The sequence below is a fragment of the Myotis nattereri genome (genome assembly GCF_964212035.1).
Source record: "Myotis nattereri genome assembly, chromosome: 8".
In the NCBI taxonomy this organism is placed as follows: Eukaryota; Metazoa; Chordata; class Mammalia; order Chiroptera; family Vespertilionidae; genus Myotis; species Myotis nattereri.
In genome coordinates this window covers 75,211,608-75,235,794 of record NC_138083.1, presented here as the reverse complement: position 1 = coordinate 75,235,794, position 24,187 = coordinate 75,211,608, and the positions used below count along the sequence as shown (strand labels likewise).

Sequence of the window (24,187 nt, the reverse complement as noted above, 5' to 3'; positions counted from 1 at the left end):
GTCAGTGTAAAATGGACTTTTATATCTAGATGAAGTTTTATATAAGCTCCAGTTACCACACAGCAAAAAACCTACAATAGATTCACAAGAGAGGAGAAGGAAGAAAGAATTCTACCCAGAGTCTCAGAGGGTGGTGGCCCTTCTGATACCTTGATATAGGACTGTGATGCAATAAATTTCTGTTCTCTTAAAAAAAATTTTTTTTAATATTCCCTTCAAAATATCCAATGGAATAAAATATCCTTGATTCCATGTTCCAAGAGGATCAGGGCAAACCTCCACTCTCGCCTGAGTCTTCCTACTCCCTCTTTTTTTAAAACCCTCATCCAAGGATATTTTTTCCATTGATTTTTAGACAGAGTGGAAGGAAGGGGAGGAAGAAGGAAGGGGGGGGGGGGAGAAACATCTACATGAAATAGACACATTGACTGGTCACCTCCTGCCCCATGCGCCCCTACCAGAGCTGAGGAACCTGCAACCAAGGTACGTGCCTTTGACCGGGAATCAAACCCAAGACCCTTTGTGCACAGGCCAAGGCTTTAACCACTGAGTAACACTGGCCAGGGATCATACCCCCTCTTAACACCTCTCACCCCAACTTCCAATTCCTATGCCCACCTCCCAAACCTCAGCTGGCACACCCAACATTCTGTTTCTCTCACCTTCTTCCCTTTGCTCCCACTACTCACTCTTCCTGGGGACGTCCTTTACTCTCATGACTCATTTGTGATTTCACATAAAATCAAATGATCCAGAACTTGACTTTTTAGCCCCTTCATCTATCAGATTAAATGTTCAGATATTCTGCTTTAAGTCAAACCCTAAAAGAAGAACCCATCTACTTTTAAACAATGAAAGAAATGGCTGGCTACACTTCAAACTCCCAATGGCCTGCCAAATTCCTAGAATGGTTGGTGTGTACTGGGAAAAAGGGGTCAAGACCACACTCTGTGTGGTCTATTTACAAAAACTGTTTTAAAAAAACTGAGTAATCTAGCTTTAATCTCTTTTTTATTTTCTATGTCCTCCCTCTGAAGATAATTAATGATATGTCCCAAATAGGGGCATATAAAAAGAGAAAGGCAAGTCCAGTCATGAAGAAAGAACAGAGTTCTTATCTGAAACATATGGATGCAGGTCTGAATCCCGGAAGGAATGGGCAAGGTCCTGAGGGTGTCTGTATATAAAACAATTTTGAATAGAGTCTGAAGCTTTCATCAGATTTCAAAAGGTCTGTGATACAAATTAATATACTCCTATAGGACTTACAAATGAAACTCAATGAAATTATGAAGACAGATCATCCATTTACATGATTTAAAAATGTTAAGACACTAATGATTATATGCTTGTAGTTATTAAGTCCATTACAGTGCACCTCTGTTTACTTTGTATATCTTCACAGTATGATCTTCACCACAACTTGCAAAATGTAACCACTCAGGGCCTTCTGCTTCCTTCTCCTCAGTTTTTCCATTACAATTCTTCCAGCATAATTTTTTGATAGCAAGTGTATGGCTTTGGCTAAAACAAAGACAGAGAAAGCATTAAATCAATGTATTCTATGACTAAAAAATATTTTACTGGGTGCTTACCTACATGTAATTTAACTAGTATACCCCTACTATTAACATAAATGAAATCAAAACCTGAAAATCACAATGTACAGGTTTTAAAATACCATCACTAATTTTTTAGTCATTTTATTCTAACCTTGAAAACATCTTTTACTTAATGACTAATCAAGGATACCACCAAAAGAGCAAGAAATAGATAATGACTTTCCGTCAAATTTTGTTTTAATCAACAGTGAAATTCATGACATGGCTATTAAGATCAGCCTTTCAGATAACTTTACTGAATGTGTTTCTTTAAGAATTCCAGCTTTGCAACATATTCTAGATTATTTTATTCTTCTGACACCCCTATGACATGGATGGACTCTTACTAACATATCTACTACTGGGTAAGGAAGGACAGTAAATGATTTAATAAACTGCCCAGTGAAAGAACCTTGGTCTTTAATGTGATCTTCAAGTGCATGACCTTGAGCAAGATGCTCATATTAATGCCCATCCCCACTCCCAAGGCAGACAGACCTACAATGCTCTCAAACGTAGATTATTAATAAATCTCTATGAAAATATAATATTCTATGTAAGCTTAACCTGCAAATTAGGCATCCAAATCAAGAAGAAATAAAGTAGAAGACTTATATTTTAAGGCAGTAAACATGAAAATGACAGAGTACACCAATTAGACTTTCATATACCAAGAGTCCTTGTCACCTGTTCACTCTCAGGTTCAAAGGTAGGACTACAGGTTAATCTTGAAGTCTGAGACATTTAAAATCAGCACACCAGAAGCTATGCCACCATATGACTGAGCCTTTGCGAGTGGCCCCTCTGGGAGGTCACACACATCTCCACAGTGCTGCTGTGCCTCAATGCTTCCTGAAATCCTTCTAAAGGAACTGCTTCCAGTTTCATATCATACAGGCTATGACTTGAGTACAATCAGTGACAGCTCATCTTTGCGTGAGGATGGATTTAATTACTGAAAACAGTTAAGTCATTTGGAGATTAGCTTTAAATGTGTAATCTGTAAAGATAATATGCAAACAAGTAATTTGGTTAAGTGAATTCTTAAAAATAGAGTTAACAAACTTCAATTTCAAGAGATAAACCACACAACACAGGGTTACCACTTAGTGGCAAGCACTACAAATACAGATCTGTGTCCTTCTCCATGCAAACATGGCGTAAAATGTGCCACTAAAGATTTCATGATTTCTATCTAGTCTGATGGAAGCAAAAAACAGAAAGAAAATACCTCTGGCTTGTTTCCACACAGGGGGCCCAGTCATTTACTTCTGGAACTTGGTTAGTCTTTTTCCAGGTGTATAAACAAATCCTTCCACACTCTAACCCTACTGCAACCACATATCTGTTTTTGAGGGAGGGAAGGAAGGCAGTTACTAATTTAGCAAGAATTTCTGTTATCTCCACCATCCCTCCTCAGTGTAGCTCCTCTGTGCTCCCAACCACCCCACATCTACGAAGGTCTGTTTAAAACCACCAGCCCAGAAGATGGGGCCCTGCTGTACTGTGCCCTCAAGGGGTCTCCTCTCCACCGAGGGTGCCCACAGTTTTACCTCTGTCCTCCACTGGCAAAACCCAAGAACCAACGTTTCCCTGGCCAGCTGCAGGGGCCCCCATTCTGCTGAAGACACTGATTACACAGAAAGTACCACAGTCCTGAATTTGGTGAAATAAGAACCTTTGAACCACACTCCCAACTTCCCTTTCACCACTTTGAATATCAGCAAGTTCTACCAATTTAAAAATTCTTATGAGAAACAAACATTACAAAAAAAATATCAGCTCAGAAGCTAAGAGCCCATGAGTGTAGGAGGGCTACATACTGAAACCAAGTGATCTTCTTCTTTTTTTAATATTTTATTGATTTTTTGCAGAGAGGAAGGGAGAGGGATAGAGAGTTAGAAACATCGATGAGAGAGAAACATCGATCAGCTGCCTCCTGCACACCCCCTACTGGGGATGTTGCTGGCAACCAAGGTACATGCCCTTGACTGGAATCGAACCTGGGACCTTTCAGTCCGCAGGCCAATGCTCTATCCACTGAGCCAAACCGGTTAGGGCCCAAGTGATCTTCTTAAAGAAAACATACAAGGAAGCCCTGGCAGAGACTAACCGTTGGGACAGGTTAAGCACCGGGCAGACGCTGACGGCTGTCACAGACCCACCCACGTCCAGGACGGAGGAGCAGGGGCCGATGCTGTGCTCGATGGCATCATCGCTGGAGTCGCACTCACCCCAGACAACCACCTAACACAAACACATCAGACTCTGTAAAGCATTCTCTTTGCAAGGTTTCCAGCAATGCATCAGAAAGTTTCAATGACATTGATATGCAAAATAGCTGCTCTGGCGGTCAAAAAAATTCAGCATTTATATGTGTGTTCCAGAACTGAGGAGCACTTTAAGCACCACAGAGAAGCCACAGCATAGCAGACACAAGTTGCTGAGACTTCAATTACCTACATGTGCCACCCAAAGATGGACTGTCCCTGCCAGGGGGTGGTCTGGTATTCTCTTCACACTCAGGAGTTCTGATCCAGCGAGATTCAACTGATCATGTCCTCACTGAGGGGCTCAGGCACTTGCCCAAGAAGTTACCACAAAATGTAGAGAGACCAATCAAGTCCCTGGCTCTTCCTCTACATCACCCACCGCTCAGGGCATCAGCTGTGGGGTAACCTTGAGGATAACCTACATAAGACATAAGGTTTCCCTGGAAGCTTACACCTGAAGGGGGTGTGATTGGTCAAAAAGAAGTGGGAGAGAGAAGTAAAGTGGATAATAAGTGTAAAATGCAGGACCAAAGCAAGATTACAAGTAGAAGGCTCTGCCCCAGCAAGTGGAAGAGCATTTCTGAGCATGTGCAGTGGATGATTCCTTGTCTGTTTCAGCCCTGGCGTATCCCTGAGAGCCACAGCTTGGCCATCTGCTACTGGGCGTGACTGTGGAGGGCAGGACAGCCCTGCTTCCTGGGCAGCTAGCAGAGCACAGGAAATAAATGCCAGGGAAGAATTAAATAGGAGTGAAGAGAAGTGAAGGTCTGAGAGAAAGCGTTTCAGGGGTTGACATGTCAGCATCTCACTGCCCACTCTGGCCCTGAACTTCAGTAGTTTGTACCATGACTAGGACTGGCGAGGGCAGGGAGAGGAAACACTCCCTGGTCTGCAAGCACCGCAGGAAAAGGAATTCGAGAGTACAAAACAGAGGAAAGACCAGGAGCCAGGTGAACATGCCCCAGGGAACAAGGGCGAGGGTCCTGGTCAAGAACCCATTGCTAGCTAGCTTACTTTGGTTTCTAGAAATGTTGGGACACACACACACACACACACACACACACACACACACACACACACCACTCTCACCACTGAATGAAAAGGTAATAGTCATTTGTTATAGAAAACATTTCATTCATAAAAACATGAAAAAGAAAAGTAGAAACTTTTTCCCATATGCCCCTTGCCCTGCTCCTGCTCTCCTACTTTCTTAGTTTTGATCCACTTCATTTATTACTTTTCTTCCACAGGGGCCACCTGATGCAGGCCGTGTCAGAAAGGTCTTCTCATATTTGAGACTTCAGAGAAATGTACTATATAGCATTTAACAAGAAAATACTTTTTTATATATGTATATGAAAAACACACAGGGAATATATAAATCGGTTTTTAAAAGTTGTATCAGAAAGTTAGGATTATGTGGTTTCTATCCAAACATACCTGTAACAATATTAATTTACATTTGAAAACTATTAAGTTAAAAAAAATTACCTTTTTGTCTCGGCTTCCAGTGAAGAAAAACTTGCTGTCAGGACTCCAATCACAAGACCAAATAATTCTACTGTGCACAGCAGTGACTTTGTTGGTGAAGGCAAAGAGACTGAAAATTGGGTCTGAAAGAAACACACATGCACTACTCACAAAGCAGAGAATGTTGGTATTTTGCCTGTTAAAAAGCTATGTTTAAGTGCCATGTACATCATGCAATTTAGTATTCAATTTCCAAATGCTGACTTTGGCAACAGACCACAGCTAGCTAGGCAGCTGACCCCTCACCAGAAGGCTATGGGAATACTGTTACTTTTCTAGTAGGGAATGAGTTATATTGACTAGTTGCTCTCTAGTGACTGATGACAAATGTCTTCTAGGCACTTAGCTAAACGTCCAGTTTATGCCTATGGAAGAAGCCTGAAGCAATTAAACCTTATTCAGGAAGTAGCCAGATTTGCATATTAAGCTATGGAAAAAAGATTAATGCACCCTTAAGTGATTATTTAAAAACCCAAACTTAAAATATTTTCCCTTGTAGGATTTAAATGTAAGCTAACGTCTAGTCCTTATATGGACTAAACCTAAAACATATAACTGCTTATGAGGAGGAAAGAAGGTATCTATTAATCCATAATCCATAAAGATACAGAAAATTAATGGATATGTTACTGGTATCACTTTAACTTTTTAAAAAGTAAAGGTTGCATGTTAGAAGTCACTAGTTATTTGCAGGAGCAACCAGTCTTTTCTCACACGTACTGCTGAGTCTGTGTCACAGTCCCTGATAGTCTCTAAAAGACAAGAAACTAAGGGGTTAGAACTATCACAAGATCAAACTGCATGCAGACTGCGTCAATGGAAAAATTTAAAGAAGGAGTAAACAACAGACATTTAAACACTCTCAAGATTTTACCCAAAGAAACTGAGGAAAGAGGAATGGCCACTGCTGAAAGCACACAAGCTTTTATTTCTTTTCTTTTTTTTTTTCAATTTATGTCAGGCTCAGTAGAGAATGCAGGTAGATGTGTTAACATCTTGCCCAGGGGGCCATGTTATCCACAGATGGAAGACTAAAACACCCTTCCCAGTGATCAGTGACAGGAGTGGGTAAGAAAGAGTAAAGATAATGGTCCTTCTAAGTTCCTGTAAGTTTCATATTTAACTGTATCTTCATTATTCCTATCCCATAAATCCCTAGCTTGGACTATGCCATCCATTTGGTTTTATGTTGGCATTCTATAACCATCTGCAAAACTTAATAAACTAAATTTTTTCCATACAGATTTTTGTTTCCTTCACTGAGATGTCTGAACACATGCCATCCTGATTACATAATCACAAGGAAGTCAACCCAAAGGCCACCTGCATTTAATTTTTTCAAGGGAGGTCGAGTCTGCTTCAGTTATTACAGAATTTTGAAAGACTGCACAACAGTGAGACTCTGCCTTTCACCTGTTATTATTTTTTCTTTTCTTCACCCAACAGATGCTCAAGGTGGACAAAATGGATAGAACTGTCTTCCTACTCATCTTCCCAATCAGAAACTGTTTTTACCTAACTCAGGTGAGATTGTGTCCTGCCTTCGCCATAGTGACCAGGTCCGATCTCTGGAAACAGCTAGTAAGAACTTGTCATTAGGTGAGAAGGCCATCTGTGTGACAGTCAGGCTGTGGAAAATCAGATTCTGCACCTGTTTCCAAGATGAGGTGTTCCAAAGAATGATGGCTGCATGCTCTTTCTTAGCTGCCTGTAGGACAGAGATGAAACATAGTTTAAAGACATTCACTTCTAGTCAACATGAAGTAACAGGGATCAGATTTACTCTCTTGTGTGAAAAATTAAAAATCCAGACAAAGTAAATGAAAACGATGGCACTCCAAAACCCAGCTATCTGGAAACATGAAACACTTATCCCTGAGAGACAAAATGAATGAATCCGGTGTGGGGGGGGGGGGAACGGGACGGGACGGGACACGGGACGGGACACATCATCAAACTCCATGACAACTTCAAGCAGTTAAACACAGGTTTAACTAGAATCCCCAAAAAGGGTAAGAAGAAAAGATACTTAAAACAGTAAACCTACAGATCCAAGAAGTTCAAGAAAACCCAAGCACAAGAAACACGAAGAAAACTATAGCAACAATAATTAAACTGTTTAAAGCCAGCAATAAATATGAAATTGCAGCTGGGGGAAGAAGGGGGAGAGCCACTACTGAGGAACAAAGACAAATTATAGCGGACTTGTGAAAAACAACCCAAGTCAGAAGAAAATGGAGCATCATTTTAATATACAAAAGAAAAACCAACAATTCTTTAGCCACCATAAATAACATTCAAAAATGAAGAAATTGCCGAAACCGGTTTGGCTCAGTGGATAGAGCGTCGGCCTGCGGACTGAAAGGTCCCAGATTCGATTCCGGTCAAGGGCATGTACCTGGGTTGCGGGCACATCCCCGGTGGGAGATGTGCAGGAGGCAGCTGATCGATGTCTCTCTCATCGATGTTTCTAGCTCTCTATCTCTCTCCCTTCCTCTTTGTAAAAAATCAATAAAATATATTTAAAAAAAAAATGAAGAAATCTATTTTTTCAAACAAAACCTAAAAAAATAAAATTCATGACTAGCAGAATTGCATTACAAAGAATGTTAAAGAATATCATTTACGCATAAGGCAAATGATATCCGATGGGAATTTTTTTATTATTTAAATCTCTATAAAAGATAACTGGTCAAAACCAAAATAACAATATGTTATGGAATTTCTGTGAATAAGTACAATGTACAATGACAATACCACAAAGTAGGGGAAAACAAAAGTATACTTCTGTAAAGTTCTTAAGTAGTACATAAAACAATGCAATATTACTTCAAGGTAATGTGGTAAGTTAAAGACGTATACTGTAAAATGTAAAACCAATAAAATAACAAAGCAAAAAGTTATATCTACTAACCAAACAGAAGAAATAAAGTGAAATCATAAAAAGTATCAATTAATCCAATGTAACTAAAATGGAACAAGAAATAGATGGATCTAGTAGAAAACAAATAGTAAGATGTCAGATTTAAGTCCAACCATATAAATGATGACATTAAATGTAAATGATCTAATAAAATTCCTATTAAAATGAGATTATCAAGATGAGGGAAAAAAGCAAGACTCAACTATATGCTGCCCCCAAAAAACCCACTTGAAATAAAAGAAAATAGGTAGCTTAAAAGTAAAATGATAGAAAAGATATATAATTCAAACACAATTCAAAAGAAAGCTAGATTGACAATATGAATAGCAAAGTAGATTTCAGAGCATAATATATAACCAGAAATTAAAGAGAGCCAATTAATCAAAAAAAATCTAACAATCAAAATGTTTTTACAACAGTTTCAAAATACATAAAGTAAAAACTGACTGAATTGAAAGGATTAAAAGACAAGTGCACAATTATAGTCAGAGATCTCAAAATGCCATTCTCAATAAAACTGAAAGGATAAATACTTGAACAATACTATCAACCAATCTGACCTAGTTCATATTTTCAGAACACTCTACCTAACAGAAATAGAATCCATTCTTTCCAAAATGAAAACGGAAACTTACCAAGATTAAAGTTTAAGATTTAAATCATATTTGTTCTCTGACCACAATGAAATGAAATTAGAAATCATCAACAGAAAGATAACTGGGAAAAGCTCAGCATATGGAAACTAAATACTACATTTCAAAATAAACTATAGGTCAAAGATGAAATCAAAGGAATATTAGAAAGTATTTTTAATTGAATGAAAATGAAAACACAACACATTAAAATTTGCGGAATGCCTCAAAAACAATGCTTAGAGGGAAATTTATAGCACTAAACGTGTGTTAAAAAACACAACCCAATATGGAAAAAATTGGTAAGTTAGACTTCACCAAATCATACAACTTCTGCTCTGTGAAAAACACTCTTAGGAAAATGAAAAGACACTGGGAATAATTATCTACGACTGACAGTGCCCAAAGGTAAAGACAAATTAGCTGCTCAGTAGCAGCACAACTATCCCTGCTACTAAGCCGCATTCTTCCCACAGGCCCCTGTAACAGAAGTACTGCTAGGACCACCTTCACAGAGGGGGCAAGCAAGGGGGTGGAGCAGGAGGGCACAGCAATCTCTTAGGATGCCTCTCAATACCAACCAGTGGCAAGAAGCCACAGCAAAGGCAGGGACAGTGGGCCATCCAGATGGGCAGCTCTCATCATCATGCTTAAAACAAGCAAATACATTTTAGAAAAGTTAGAGGAACGTGTGGGTGTGAGACCCTTCAGACAATCCTCCATAAACATTATTTCACTCCACAGCACATGGATAGATTACGAACAGTGAGTTCAAGATTGGTCGGTCTCCCAGGCAAATGTCTGGAGTGCACTATTCTGCAGCTACAAGCGGGGGCTAGCTGAGCAGGCCACCACCCAGCCTCACGGGGACTCGGGACTTGGGCGGAGGAGCTCCACTCACTTAGGTCCCTTCTAAGAGTGTCCGAGAAACCATCAGATGGAGTGCCCTCCCTCTAGTTTCACCTTCTCATTCCCGTATCTCTGGGATTCAGATTATTTTTAATGTATCATATTAAGATACGAATTTTTGAGTAGGGACATAAATCAGTTCAAATCAAATATTTAGGAATAAAAATGGGCAGCTGAAACAGACTTGCAAGCTTTTGATGAAACAGAAAGAAAAAGAGACTGAGAGAGCAAGATTAAGAGAGAGCAGGCACCAGGGGCCATTCACAGTGTTCTGACTAAAATACTACCAATCTAACGACTCAAATACCTGTGACCAAGTAGAGTAAAAAAGTAAAATCCCCTACCTTACAAGCTGAGGCAAGCAGAGTCTTTGAATTATTACAAGCAACACAAAACAACTCGTAACCATGTCCATATCTAAAATTTAAAACGAGAAAATACATGACCCCTGTATTAGTAAATATCCTCATGCTAAAAGTTTTAAAATGTAAAAAGAATAACATCAACCTCTCTAGCTAACATACAGTTCTTTTAAGGAACATTAAATTTCTGCCCAGGCAAACATTTGGGGGGAAAACAGAGACTATAGAAAAATGCCAATGTCCTAGAAGTAATATAACTTATTCAAACAATAAGATTAAAATACAAGGTTTGGATGGCCAGAGTTGGCTCAATTGGTTGAGCATCATCCCATACACTGAAAGGCTGTAGGTTTGATTCCCAGTCAGGGCACATACTTAGGTTGTAGGTTCGATCCCAATAGATTGTATAGAAAGCGACCAATCAATGATCTCTCTCACACTGATGTTTCTACCTCTCTCTAAGCATGTCCGCGGGTGAGGACTTAAAAAAAAAGAAAAAAGAAAGCCCTATCTTGTTTGGCTCAGTGGATAGAGTGTCGGCCCTCGGACTGAAGGGTCCCGGGTTTGATTCCGATAAAGACAAAGTAGGTTGCAGGCTTGATCTCCAGCCCTGGTTGGGGCACGGGTGGGAGGCAACCAATAGATGTGTCTCTCTCACATCAATGTTTCCCTCTTGGTGTCTCTCTCCCTCCCTTCCACTCTCTCTAAAAATCAATGGAAAAATATCCTCAAGTGAGGATTAAGAAAAATAAAAAAACACAAGTTTTCACCACCAGCCAGCCAGTACAATAAATAATAAACCATGGAAAGGTTTTTTTTTTGTTTTTTTAAAATATATCTTATTGATTTTTTACAGAGAGGAAGGGAGAGAGATAGCCAGAAACATCAATGAGAGAGAAACATCAATCAGCTGCCTCCTGCACATCCCCCACTGGGGATGTGCCCGCAACCCAGGTACACGCCCTTGACCGGAATCGAACCTGGGACCCTTCAGTCCACAGGCCGACGCTCTATCCACTGAGCCAAACCAGTTTTGGCCCACGGAAAGGTTTTGATGGGGGACCAACAAAGGAAAAAAAGACGAACAGAATAACAAATCTAAAAGTTTGTTTTTTTTAATGGAAGATACATAAATATGTTATTATAAATTAAGACCAATAAACAAACCTAGTAAATAAAGACATAGTAATATAAAAATCTATGTGAAGTTTGAGTCTCACCCATTATGAAAGCCACTAAAAAATCTTTTGAGCAGGGGGGAGGGAAATGTAGGTAAGAGGAAAACAAAGAAGAAAAATCAAGTTGGGGGTGGGTGGGAATCACAAGTTATGACAGAATCAGACCAAATTGCTAACAGTTTAACTCACAGTTTTTGAACTTCAGGCCACAATGTATTCTGCAAAAGTTGATCCTCAGTGGGAGGTTCTACAATAAATTTATAGCACTGCAATCATTTTTTCTATTTCCATGCAAATAAAAAAGCAAATGCTAGAGCACTTATTTAGGTCAGCAGTGGCAAATATGAGTACTAACGATTCTATTAAATCATCTTTTTGTGAGTTCTTACCAGAAAGTACGGAGGGTTGAAAGGCCATCTGATGAGTCTCAAAACCTGCTCTAGTTAACAGCTCTTCTTCATCAGAGGGCTGAGGAGCTATATCTCCTGGTTTAAAAGAAACATATAACATCATGAAGATAGTTACCAACTTTACGTCTCCTAAACATGTTCCAATATTAAGGCCACCAATCAGAAAGTAGTGGTACTTCAAAGTAGTGTAATTCAAAGCCATATCCGCGTGCTTGCAAAGCCAAGGGTGCTTCTGTTTCTGCCACTCCAGTGCTTTCTAATGTGCTCGTAGGAGCACTAGTCAGTTCCATAAGGAGTCCTTCCTTTTCCTTTGACCTAACATTTCCCAAGTTTGTAAAACATGGAACATTCTTTCAGCTGCCCATATTAGCATCTGTGGTTGTAGTGCTCCATGACACCATTTCAGGGTCTGCATGTGTACAGAGTACTTATCACAAAATATGTAAGAAAGGAGACAGATGTGTGTATTGTGATTTTAAAAAAATACCGGCTATAATGAATATTAAGTACATGTTATACAAGTGTGTAAGTAGATTTACATACCAATAATTTTTTTAACCTTACCTTGAAAAACAGCTTTATTTGATAATCCCAAAGCAGGGACAGTAGCTCCTTCTGGAAGATCACCATCTTGCTGGAGTAAAAGTACGATACACGTTTTAAACACTGAAAGTTACTATTACATCAGGCACTACAAAGATGTCATGCTCACAAATGCTGAGAAGCAGTTTAAAGATCACCTTTGTATGGATACCTACCCAACTTTCATTTCCTGAACCAACAGATGCAACGCTAGGCAATCACTCCCCAACAGACAGGTTCCAGCTAACCCGCAATTCTCTACCCAATCGAGAAAGTTGGGCATCCTCTCATCGAATCCTAACAGCTCACTGAGTTTCAGGGTCTCATAGGAAATGCACTGGGCTGCTTCCAGCAAAGAGTGAGCTGAAAATGGAAGGCCCGGAGCTCTACTTCCAAAAGTCTCATGGGCACATTCCTAATGATGCTCATGCAAACACAGACGTTTCCCAGAAAGGTAGTCACCATATTTTCATTAAACATATTTAAATACTCAAATAGTAAAAAAAAATTTTTACAGAGTACCATCTGAAATGCCAATGATCTGTAAGTTATATCAATCAAATTATCTCATATGAAACTATGTGCTAACCATCAAAACCAGCACAGTGATGATATACAGTATTCATACCTTAATTTAATATTTAAATTTTTTACTGTCTTGAGCTAATTTGTTACAAAACTTCTGGTTTTAATATTTAAATACTTAATATTTAAATTAGTGCACCACAAGTTTGTCAAGCCAATAAAATGGTTTGACTTCCTTTCTACTCATTTATAGCCTTAAGCAAAATTTTTAAAAATTTCAATGAAGAGACTAGATTTAGTTAAAACATTTAAAAGGATACTCACATTACAAAGTACACGATTCAGTGATTGGCCTGTAATGGCACAAAAGTTTTTCACAAAATTCCGAGGTGCAGAAAATACTCGAAGAACTTTTTCATCTGCTCCAGATACAAACTGAAACCGATTAATCATTGCCAAACATTTCAGGTCATATCCATGTATCTGAGGCCGTGCAATTTCATGCCAAGTCACCTGGGTATTAACATTGGATAAATAAAAATGACCATCAGTTCAAAAACAGAATTTTTTTCAACAAGCAAAATATCAGACACAAAAATCATTGATTATGCCATGGAGCTGTGACCCTGGGGCAGATTCATCCATGTTGTTGTGTTCAATCCTTTTCACTGCTAAGTAGTTCCTTGTACAGATATACCACTACTCGTTGATCCATCCACCTCCTGTGAAGACATTTGGGCTGTTTCCAGTTTTTGTCTTTAACTAAAAAAGCAGGCATGAACATTTGTGTACAAGTCTTTGCATGGCTATAGCTTCTATTTCTCTTGGGTACTAGTAAATATTACCTATAAGTAGAATGGCCGAATGACATGGGAGATGTATATTTAAATACTAGAGGCCCAGTGCACAAACTCATGCACCAGTGGGGTCCCTTGGCCTGGCCTGTGGGATCGGGCCAAAACCAGCTCTCCGACATCCCCAAGGGGTCCCGGATTGCAAGAGGGCACAGGCCAGGCTGAGGGGCCCCACTGGTGCACGATCGGGGCCAGGGAGGGACGCAGGAGGCTGGCCAGCTGGGCAGGGACCGTGGGAGGACTCCAGGGCATATCCGACCTGTCTCACTCAGTCCTGATCAGCCGGACCCCAGCAGCAAGCTAACCTACAGGTCTGAGCATCTGCCCCCTGGCGGTCAGTGCACGCCATAGCAAGCGATTGAGCGGTCTTAGCATATCATTAGCATATCACGCTTTGATTGGTTGAACGGATGACGGGACACTTAGCATATTAAGTTTTTATTATATAGGATTTCAGAAACTGCCAAAGTATTTTCCAAAGTGGTTTATACACTTAACAGCAGTATATGGGAGTTCTAATTGCCCACTTCTCAACACTTGGTCAGTCTTTTAACTTGAATCATTCCAATATGTGTACAATGGCATCTCACTGTAGCTTTCATTTGCACTTCCCTAATGACGACTGGTATTGAGAATCTTTTCCTGCCTTTATTTTTCTTAGAGAAATATGTGTTCGAATCTTTTGTCCTTTTTTTCCACTAGATTGTTTGTTTCCCTATTACTGTCTTCAGAAAAGTTTTTTATATATTCTGGATATAAGCCTTTCCAGATATGTAAATACTTTCTCCAAGTTTGTGACTTCTCTTCTCATTTTCCTGATAGTATCTTTCAAAGTGGAAAAATTTTACATTTTTGTTCAGTCCAATTTAATGATTTGTTTTTATTGTTTTTAATTTTTTTAATGATTTGTTTTTAATAGATCATGGATAAACAACTGAGCCATATCAGTAACACATCACCAAGAGCAACAGAAAGTCACTCCAAATCATTTGCCTTATTTTTCATTTGACTATGATATTACTCCCCATCTCCTCAACTCTATTAATGTGAATCTACCATATGCTACTAAAGCAATGATGTCAGTGGCCAGTTTCATTAGCTCTCATGAACTGACCCGCAATTGGGTTCCATGAGTGTTTGTCAGAAATTGAAGCTGCATATACTGGCTTTCTCTATCACGTACCACGGTTCGATGGCTTACCAGCGGTCAAGTTTTCTAAGTTCAGTCCAAGATTGAAAAGTTTCCTGGACAAAAACCACCCTCAACCACTATTATGCAACACTATGACTTTAGAAATTAGCTTTTGCTGCAGACTTGATAGTGTTTCCTAATGAATTAATTACAAGGCATCACAAAACTTTTGTGTGGAAGTGAAGTAAATACATTTAACACTTGAATTATTTGAATTGTAAAGAGTGCATGTATGCATAAGTTTTTAAGAAAATATCAAACTGTTTCCAGAATGCTTGTATCTTTTTACATTTCCTCTAGCAATGTATGAACATTCCAGTTGCTCTGTATCCTTATCACCACTTGTTACTGTCAGTATTTCTTACTTCAGCCTTTCCAGAGGGTGTGCAGTGACATCTCATCTTGGTTTTAAATTTGCATTTCCCTAATAGCTAATGATGTTGCTCTACTTTTCACATGCTCATGGATGTTTTTTATTAACGGGGATCAGTCAAGCATGACGACATTTTACCTGTGATTGATCTTTTCTATTCCATGGAGCAAAAAGTCGAGTTGTCTGGTCAGTACCAACAGTGATGATAAATTCTCCTTCTGGATCCCACATTAGATCTTGGACACCATCAAAGTGTCCTGAAATGACAATCTCTGGAGTCCACTCTCTCTGTAATGAAAGTGCTCATGACACATCAAAATAACCAAAGACCACCACCACTCAAAATAAAATCTGATAATGCCTTCAGCCCTCAGGTCTTCTACTGGGAAAGACTGAAATCCCCAAGCAAGGTGAAAAGCTAAGTAAACATGATGGGATCTTAAAATAATAGAATCTGTGTGCTCTCCCTCCTGGGAGATGCCCATGCCTTTCTCTGTCCTCTCCCTCTCCATCTCCCCCTCCCCAAGGGGAAAAAAAAAAAAATAAAGACTTTTTCAGTCAAGCATATTAGAACTTAAACATTCAAATATGTTCTATGTCCTTTAAAAATGTAACTTTGGGAAATTCCCCCCCATTCATAATTTATTGAATACCTCCTAGAAGCCAAATACCACTTAACCTTTCTATGCCTAAATTAACTCTTCTGTAAAATTACCTAATTCATAGAATCATTATGAGAATTAAATGAGTTTGTATTTGTAAAGAATACACAACAATGTCAGCACAAAGGAGGTACTATGTAAGCATTTACTTGTTAAACTAAATAAGCAAAGAGTAAAATGAGTTATTAGATTCCAATTGTGTGCGTCAATGGCTTCCTTTACTAAGTCAAGGGAATTGCAGAGTAGAAGACAGACGGGTGAATCAAGCCTAGTTGGTTCACTTTCTGAGGGAGCATACACAAGCTCCATATAAATAATGATAACAAAATACAGAAAATGTCATATGGCTGGTCACCCAAGGATATATTTTTATTGATTTTAGGGAGAGAGATAAACATTGATGTGAGAAAGAAACATCAATTGGTTGCCTTCCATATGCGCCCTGACCAGGGATTGAGCCCACAACTTTTTGGAGTATGGGACGACACTCCAACCAACTGAGCCACCTGGCCAGGCCACAGAGCATCTTTTTTTTTTTTTTTTAACATATATTTTTTATTGATTTCAGAGAGAAAGGGAGAGGAAGAGGAAATAGAAACATCAATGATGAGAGAGAATCCTTGATCGGCTGCCTCCTACGTGGCCCCACTGGGGATGGAGCCCATAAGTAGGGCATGTGACTAGGAATCGAACCTAGGTTAATAGGTTGATACTCAACCACTGAACCACACCAGCCAGGCTTGACAACTTTTGAATGTCTATTAGGGCAAAAACCAAGTGGTGGTAAAACTTGCCTTAAGAAGAAAATTAAATTTGTCTAAATACCTAAAAGGTCATTTACAGACAAGACTGATGAATGGGGTCAGTAATTAAGTTAAACTGTACTATTTTCTGGTCAAAAAATAAATAAAAAGGCTATGACAAGGAAATGCTATTAATTTCCTCTGTGGCATACAACTGATTCTAAAGTTAGCACTCATGGGAGTTTCCGGACAGTTCTAAACAAAGGGCAGCTTTTTGGACTATCAGTGGTCTTCCACTGCAAGTCCTAAAGGGCAGTTTGTTTTTAAAAATCACACTCTTGCCCTCCCCAGTTTGCTTCAGTAGATAGAAGTCAGCCCATGTGCTGAAGGGTCCTGGGTACAATTCCGGTCAAGGGCACGCACCTCAGTTGCAGGCTCAGTTCCCGGCCCTGGTCTGGGCATATGTAGGAGGCAACCAATTGATGTGTCTCTCTCACATCGATGTTTCTCTCTCTGTGTCTGTCCCCCTCCCTTCCATTCCCTCTAAAAATTAATGGCCAAAAATATCTTCGGGTGAGAATTAACAACAACAACAAAAAATCACTCTTGATCATAACAAATGTACATCTCTGGTTTGGGATGTTGAAGTGCAGAAGGTTGTGGGGGGGGTGTGGGGTTGGCAGGCGGGAAGGAGGGGGCACATATGGGAATCTTCCATGCTTTCTGCTCAATTTTTCTTTGAACCTAAAACTGCTCTAAAAAATAGTCAATTTTTTTTTAAAAATCACCCTCAATACTTCTAAGTAGCTATCATAAATTTGAAGCCAAGTTACAAGCACAAGTACAGTGAGATTCTGTCTTCTGGTTTGAGTTTCTCCTTAGTCATCTGATGCTTCTTCCTATGAAGGGCCTCAAAGACCACCTGAAATACGGCTCAAAGGAGCTCTGAGTTAAGAAGGAAATTAAATTTATCCCCAAAAATATTTATTTCTAAAAGTCATCGCTGATGATTTCCTGTTTCACTTAATAGTAGAAACGACCCCAGCCAGCGTGACTCAGTGGTTGAGCGTCAACCTATCAACCAGAAGGTCAGGGTTCAATTCCAGGTCAGGGCACATGCCCAGGTTGCGGGCTCAAGTCCCTAATGTGAGGCATGCAGGAGGCAGCCAATCAATGACTCTTTCTCATCATTGATGTTTTTATCTCTCTCTCCCTCTCCATTCCTCTCTGAAATCAATAAAAAATATATATATATTAGGAAAAAAAATGGAAACGATCATGAAAATCAACTACAAATTGAAGACACAAGGGAAAGAGCAAGTCACCCTATGTATTGAGAAGTCAAATCCTTATCGGTAACACACCTATTACAAAGCCCACAAATTAAATGTTATGCAAATCCATGAATCTGTACTTTAAAAGGAAGCCATTATCTGGTGGTTCACATTTCAGTCAATGTTCTGACTTCTTTCATTTATTAAAATACATTTACATAGTATCCAATATATGCCAGGCCGTTTTTTATGCTGTACAAATATTAACTCATTTAAGCATCATAAAAACCTTAAGTGTAGATGCTACTACTATGCACATTTTACAAATGAGAAATCTGAGACAGACTTAGGTAATGTCCTCAAGGACATACATCTGCTTAGTAAGTGCTGGCACAGAATCTGAATTCAGATGTCTACCTCCTAAACCTGTGTTCTTAGCCACTATGCTCCTGCTATTGCATTCCCCAAACCCAAGCAGCAGATAAGAAGCAAATTAGAAAGTAAAAGATGGAATAATGTTCAGCATGATCAGAGGAAGAAGACTACCTCTCTTTGAGAAGAGACCAAAATTTTAAGAAAAAGCTCAAAGGACCCAATACTTGGAAGGCCATGTAGAATTACACATAACAACAGCCCCTGAGAGCATCAATATAATCCAGCACAAAATAAGTGTTCAGAATGCCCTTTTGTCAGTCACTTGTTCAGTCATTATCTATGGAGTACCTAACCATTCAACAAGAAAATGTCAAACTATGTTACCTTCTTTAAGACAGGAAAGTTACAGATTTTAGGAAAAGCTCCCATAAAAATATTTACATAGCTTAAAGGAAGAACTTAAAATTTATATAGCTTAAAGTTCATTTAAGTAGAAATTTTATATATGTGCAAATTTCAATGCCTCACCAATGCTGGAGAAATGAATACTTTTATTCTTAGAAAAGGATGAGTTTCTTACCAAAAAGAAGTGATGTCATTCAAACTTAAATGTCTCTACTGGTACTATGTAGTGCAGCGGTTCTCAACCTGTGGGTCGCAACCCCTTTGACGGTCGAACGAAAAAGGAGTCGCCTAAGACCATCTGCATATCAGATATTTGCATTACGATTCATAACAGTAGCAACATTACAGTTATGAAGTAGCAACGAAAATAATTTTATGATTGGGTCACAACATGAGTCACAACATGGGTCACTGTATTTAAAGGGCCAAAAGGTTGAGAAGCACTGATGTAGTGCTATAAGTTAACCTGGGTTTCAAGTGCTTTTCTTACTGGGTTAGCTGCATTCTGTTTCCACAGGTGCAATGCTCCATGGAAAGCATGAGCGATGATCAGAGAGCCATCTTCATTGAACTGGCAATCATAAAATCCCAGAGTATTTCCACCGACTTCCCCTACTCGAACCTATAGCAATGACAGAAAACAGTTCATAATCAATAGAAACCACTGATTCCAGAGATTATGTTCTCACTCATTTAACATATACAAAGAGTGAACATCTGCAGCTCTAGGATACAGACTTGGGAATTAAATATTGTTTATAAACTCAATTTTCTATTCCTTAAATATCCACATTTTTACCTGTTCTAGCCAAACTCCTGACTCTTCATCTGGAGCCCAGAGAATCATGGTTTTATCCATTGAGGCAGACAATAATCTCATTGGCTGCTGTAGAACACCATCTAAAAAATATAAACTAATTTCTTTAGGTTTTCACCAGGCATCATGTTTGAAGATTACTAGAAAAAACAACATGGATATTGCAAAAACGTTCACTTTAGCAATGCAATAGCAAAATCTGGAAACACCACAAATGTCTACCACAAGAACAAGTAAACAGGTTGTGGTATATTTAAACAGTGTAATATTAAACTGCAATAAAAATAAACAAACTAGAGTTACAAGAATCAACATGGATACAACTCCAAATATTTAGCATGGTAAGCTGAAAAAGGCAAGTTGTAAGAGGCTAGGACACACTGAGATTGTGTCAATAGCTATGAAACTACTGTCTGTGGTGACATCAATGTGTAAAGTATAAAAACATGCCTGGGAGTGCTAATACCCAGAATTCAGCGCTGCAGTTGCCTCTAGGGAAGGATGGAGAGGCTGGGGCTCGGAAAGAATACACAGGGGTCCTCAATATCTATGTCTTTTTTAAAAACGGTAGCAAATAATATATAATATGATAAAAGCTGAATAGTGGTTACCTGAACAGTAATGATGGATAGTCTCCATTTCTGGTTTGGGGAAGGAGCTCTGGGGAAGAATGAGGCTGAGCCTTACTCAGCTCCACCCCAGCACCAGCATGAGCACACACACAACTATCACTCCGGAAGTGGAGGTTAAGGGCAAAAGGAGGAGGGGATCTTACTTTCTCATAAATTATGCATGTCAGTATTACCATCTTTGTATTGCCAAGGGTAAAGGATCCAGTGAAGTTCGCCCAAATCTCAATTTCTCTCCAATCCCATAAAGACTAATCTGAAACTTTTCAGAAAAAAAGTTACTGAGGTGAGGCACTTACAGTAACTGTGGCAGGAATCACCCTTTTCCTGCTCAGGAGTACAATTTGCAGTGGAATTGAGTGTCCAGCAGAACAGGGCTGTAGTATTAGACTTTGTCAACTTGAAAATGTCTTACATTTGAGATTTCTAATCACACTCAAACTACCCTCCATTTTATTTGGTCAGCGTAACATTCTGCATGGGCAATTTAACTGCTGAGGGATATATGTGTGTTTTTTGTCCTACCTTTGTAAAATGAAGGCTGCCAATGAACTGCATTCACCCAGCTTTCATGACCAGCCAGCACGGACTCCAGAGTAACCGCAAATGCCATTTTAATACCTTTAACAAATGCAATGAAGAAGCACTGTTTCCTCAAAACTCTTCTAGATAAATTTTTCTCTACCCTTGTCTCTACCCGGTCAGAAATAAACATTAAAGAATACGGTCTATTTTAATATTTTCTGGGATATATTGTTATACTACAACTTAAAAGCAAAAAACAGACATGCCAGCCTCCTAGCTATGCTTATCATTATCAGAGTACAATAACCTAAAATGCCACTTAAAAGAAATTAAGATAGCCCTGGCCAGTTTTGCTTAGTGGTTACAGTGTTGGCCTGTGGATCAGAGTCTCGGGTTTAATTAAAATATTCTCAGGTGAGGATTAACAAAACAAACAAAAAAAGATAAATGCAGAAGTAAAGGAAGACAAGTCAGTTTGAAAGTTTGTGACCTTTCAAACAAAATAATTCATAAAAATATGACAAAAAATTTCAACTTTGGGAATAGCTACTCATAATATGCTGGTTATAGCATTTCTTTGCTCCCTCCATAAAACAGTTACCAAAATCTCAACTCTTATGGGCTTTATAATCAAGAAGAAGAGCAATAATAGCCCTAACCGGTTTGGCTCAGTGGATAGAGCGTCAGCTTGCAGACTTAAGGGTCCCAGGTTCGATTCCGGTCAAGGGCATGTACCTTGGTTGCGGGCACATACCCATTAGGGAATGTGCAGGAAGCAGCTGATCAATGTTTCTCTCTCATCAATGTTTCCAACTCTCTATCTCTGTAAAAAAATCAGTAAAATATATTTTTTTAAAAAAGAAGAGCAATAACAAAGAAGAGAATTCCTGGGGGAACAATGCTCACTGGGAACTAAGTTTACAATTTAGATACACATCCAAAAATACCTTCTTCAAAAAACAAACACAAATAACTTCTTCAAATACAATTATTTCAACAGGATCAATACCCTATGCAGGGGGACTGTTCTCATGCCAGACAGTAAGAAAATCAGAATTATATATACTCCTCAAATGTAGGCATTTAGCTTGTCTTGTAGAGTATCTTCCAACTAAGGTACGGCTAATTCACATTTCTTTTGATCTTCATATGCTAAAATTACAAATTTAGTAACATTATACAAGTTAATTTATTGAGAAAACATTTTGAAATATTTTCAGCAATTTTTAAAAATCTTACTAGTATGATTTACAACAAAAATAAGTTTCATATATGAAAAATGACTCATCATTCCATAAAAATAAAAAAAGGAAAAATGCATAGTATCAAATTTCATGTAGGGCTCTGATATTTCTGAAAAACTAACCTTCACATAGGTTTATAATAAAACAAAATGATTCAGCTAGGAGACCTAAGTATTACTACATCAAATATTTTCATTATTACTCACTTTCATTTTCTACAGTGAAAGTATTTTCCTTCAGTCTTATATTATCATCATCCTGATTTTCTAATGATGTTGATTTTATATACATCTTCCATATTCGTATCAGGCAATCTTGTGAACAGCTTGCTAGGAAAAGATCTTTACCTAATTAAAAAAATAAGTTTATTATTATTAATATATTCTTAAATTTAGGTACAAGACTTTCTCCTCTACAACAGGCACACTTCTAGATTTCCTGAAAAAATTAGACTTTGCTTCCTTACCCTTCATTCATTTGACCTATATTCAGTTTTACTGACATTGACAAATATAGTACAATGCTGACATATGGTTGTAGCATGTAATATTCTTATATACAGTCTACTAAGATCTACAAAGAACTTTTCAAGAATGCCTGCATGTGGAATAGTCGGCTTGTGTCCTATTTTAAACATCAACTTGTTTCATCTTCTACCACGCCAATTAACAGTTAACAGAAGAGATAAGTATCCTCTTTTCTAATAGTACATACAAAGAAAATTTTAAATTAAAACATAGGGGGCTGCTTTCTTGGAAGTTACACACACTAGTCCCCATACAGTGATTTAACAAAATTTCATACTGACCAAAGGCTGCCCACTCCACGCCTCTTATCCAATCCTCATGTCCAGAGAGAAAAAGCACTTTCTGAAACTATAAGATAAAAAATCATCAGGCCTGGGGTAAGAATTTAATATTTTCATGTATATCGATTTCATTTGGTCCCAGCCAGTCCTGCTGCACCTCTTCTTTAAAAAAAACAACTGGGAACACTATCTGATTAGACACAAGATAGAGGTCTCATGAAAAATCTCATAATCACCTATATCATCTAATTGAGTAATGCTGAGTAGATAAGATCTGTAGACCTCAAATACTCTAAATGTTTACAAAATAGAATGATATACGCTATGATGTAACATAGATAAAAGGGAGGTAGTGGAACATTCACAACCATTTTAAACTGTCTTACAGAATGCAAAGAAACTATCTCCTTTATTAAATAAAAGAGCCTCTAGTTAAGAACCCCCTTTCTAGAAATTCCCTCCCCTAGTTTAACTACTCAAAGTGTCCATAAGGTTCAGAAAGACAAATGAACACTACCAGGGAGTGTTTTCACTGTAGGTATGATGTACGTCACTTAAAATTTTAAAGAAAAAACACTACCACAGTATCTTCCTTCTCTTCTTCCCCCACCTAGCGACCTGTTTCCTTCTAACAACCCTGGACCTGGCAGTCAAGGCAGCAGCTGCTTGGTGGAAAACCATCTAACAAAGAATTGTAAAAGAAATACTCCTATTGGATTATTTTGGTTTAGATGAGAACATTCCTGAAATTCTATAATCTGGAAATAGTCGGCTTTAAGAAATGTAATTAAGGGCTGAAACCGGTTTGGCTCAGTGGATAGAGCGTCGGCCTGCGGACTGAAAGGTCCCAGGTTCGATTCCGGTCAAGGGCATGTACCTGGGTTGCCGGCATATCCCCAGTAGGGGATGTGCAGGAGGCAGCTGATAGATGTTTCTCTCTCATCGATGTTTCTGACTCTCTATCTCTCTCCCTTCCTCTCTGTAAAAAATCAATAAAAAAATATATTTTAAAAAAATGTAATTAAGCAGAAGCTAATGTCAGTCTCTTCATAAACATCATCAATTACCTGATCATTCTGTTGAACAAATAAGTGGATTTTGCAGTCATCATCGCCACATGCTAGTATTGGTACTGGGGGGAAAAAAGAGGCTTTGCTGTTAATCAGACATTATGATTATCACCTCTGCTGGATTCTAAACTCTAAATAAAGAACCCTGGTTTCTATTTCTCACATCACTGAACAAATAAATTGAAAGTGCTCAATAAATGTCTATAGAAATAAAGTGAACTCTCTAAATGTCCTATTAAATGATTACTTGGCAATGAATGACTACTGATTGAGAGCCCTTTTCTCCATTAT

General features: G+C 38.6%; 1 protein-coding gene across 1 annotated transcript in view; it reads right to left on the bottom strand.

Moving 5' to 3' along the window:
- Positions 1 to 24,187, bottom strand: part of ELP2 (elongator acetyltransferase complex subunit 2) — a 37,892-nt gene continuing 13,705 nt past the window's right edge. Inside the window, exons 6-22 of the mRNA XM_081098061.1 lie at positions 23,894 to 23,958; positions 22,827 to 22,893; positions 22,225 to 22,365; positions 20,775 to 20,870; positions 19,603 to 19,703; positions 19,294 to 19,425; positions 15,483 to 15,632; positions 13,250 to 13,438; positions 12,383 to 12,452; positions 11,798 to 11,893; positions 11,598 to 11,655; positions 10,213 to 10,285; positions 6,920 to 7,112; positions 5,366 to 5,487; positions 3,715 to 3,848; positions 2,833 to 2,946; positions 1 to 1,524 (exon numbers count right to left, since the gene is read on the bottom strand). Of these exons, the coding sequence (XP_080954187.1) occupies positions 1,368 to 1,524; positions 2,833 to 2,946; positions 3,715 to 3,848; positions 5,366 to 5,487; positions 6,920 to 7,112; positions 10,213 to 10,285; positions 11,598 to 11,655; positions 11,798 to 11,893; positions 12,383 to 12,452; positions 13,250 to 13,438; positions 15,483 to 15,632; positions 19,294 to 19,425; positions 19,603 to 19,703; positions 20,775 to 20,870; positions 22,225 to 22,365; positions 22,827 to 22,893; positions 23,894 to 23,958 (1,958 nt within the window). The 3' untranslated portion in view covers positions 1 to 1,367. The remainder of the gene's footprint in view (positions 1,525 to 2,832; positions 2,947 to 3,714; positions 3,849 to 5,365; positions 5,488 to 6,919; positions 7,113 to 10,212; positions 10,286 to 11,597; positions 11,656 to 11,797; positions 11,894 to 12,382; positions 12,453 to 13,249; positions 13,439 to 15,482; positions 15,633 to 19,293; positions 19,426 to 19,602; positions 19,704 to 20,774; positions 20,871 to 22,224; positions 22,366 to 22,826; positions 22,894 to 23,893; positions 23,959 to 24,187) is intronic.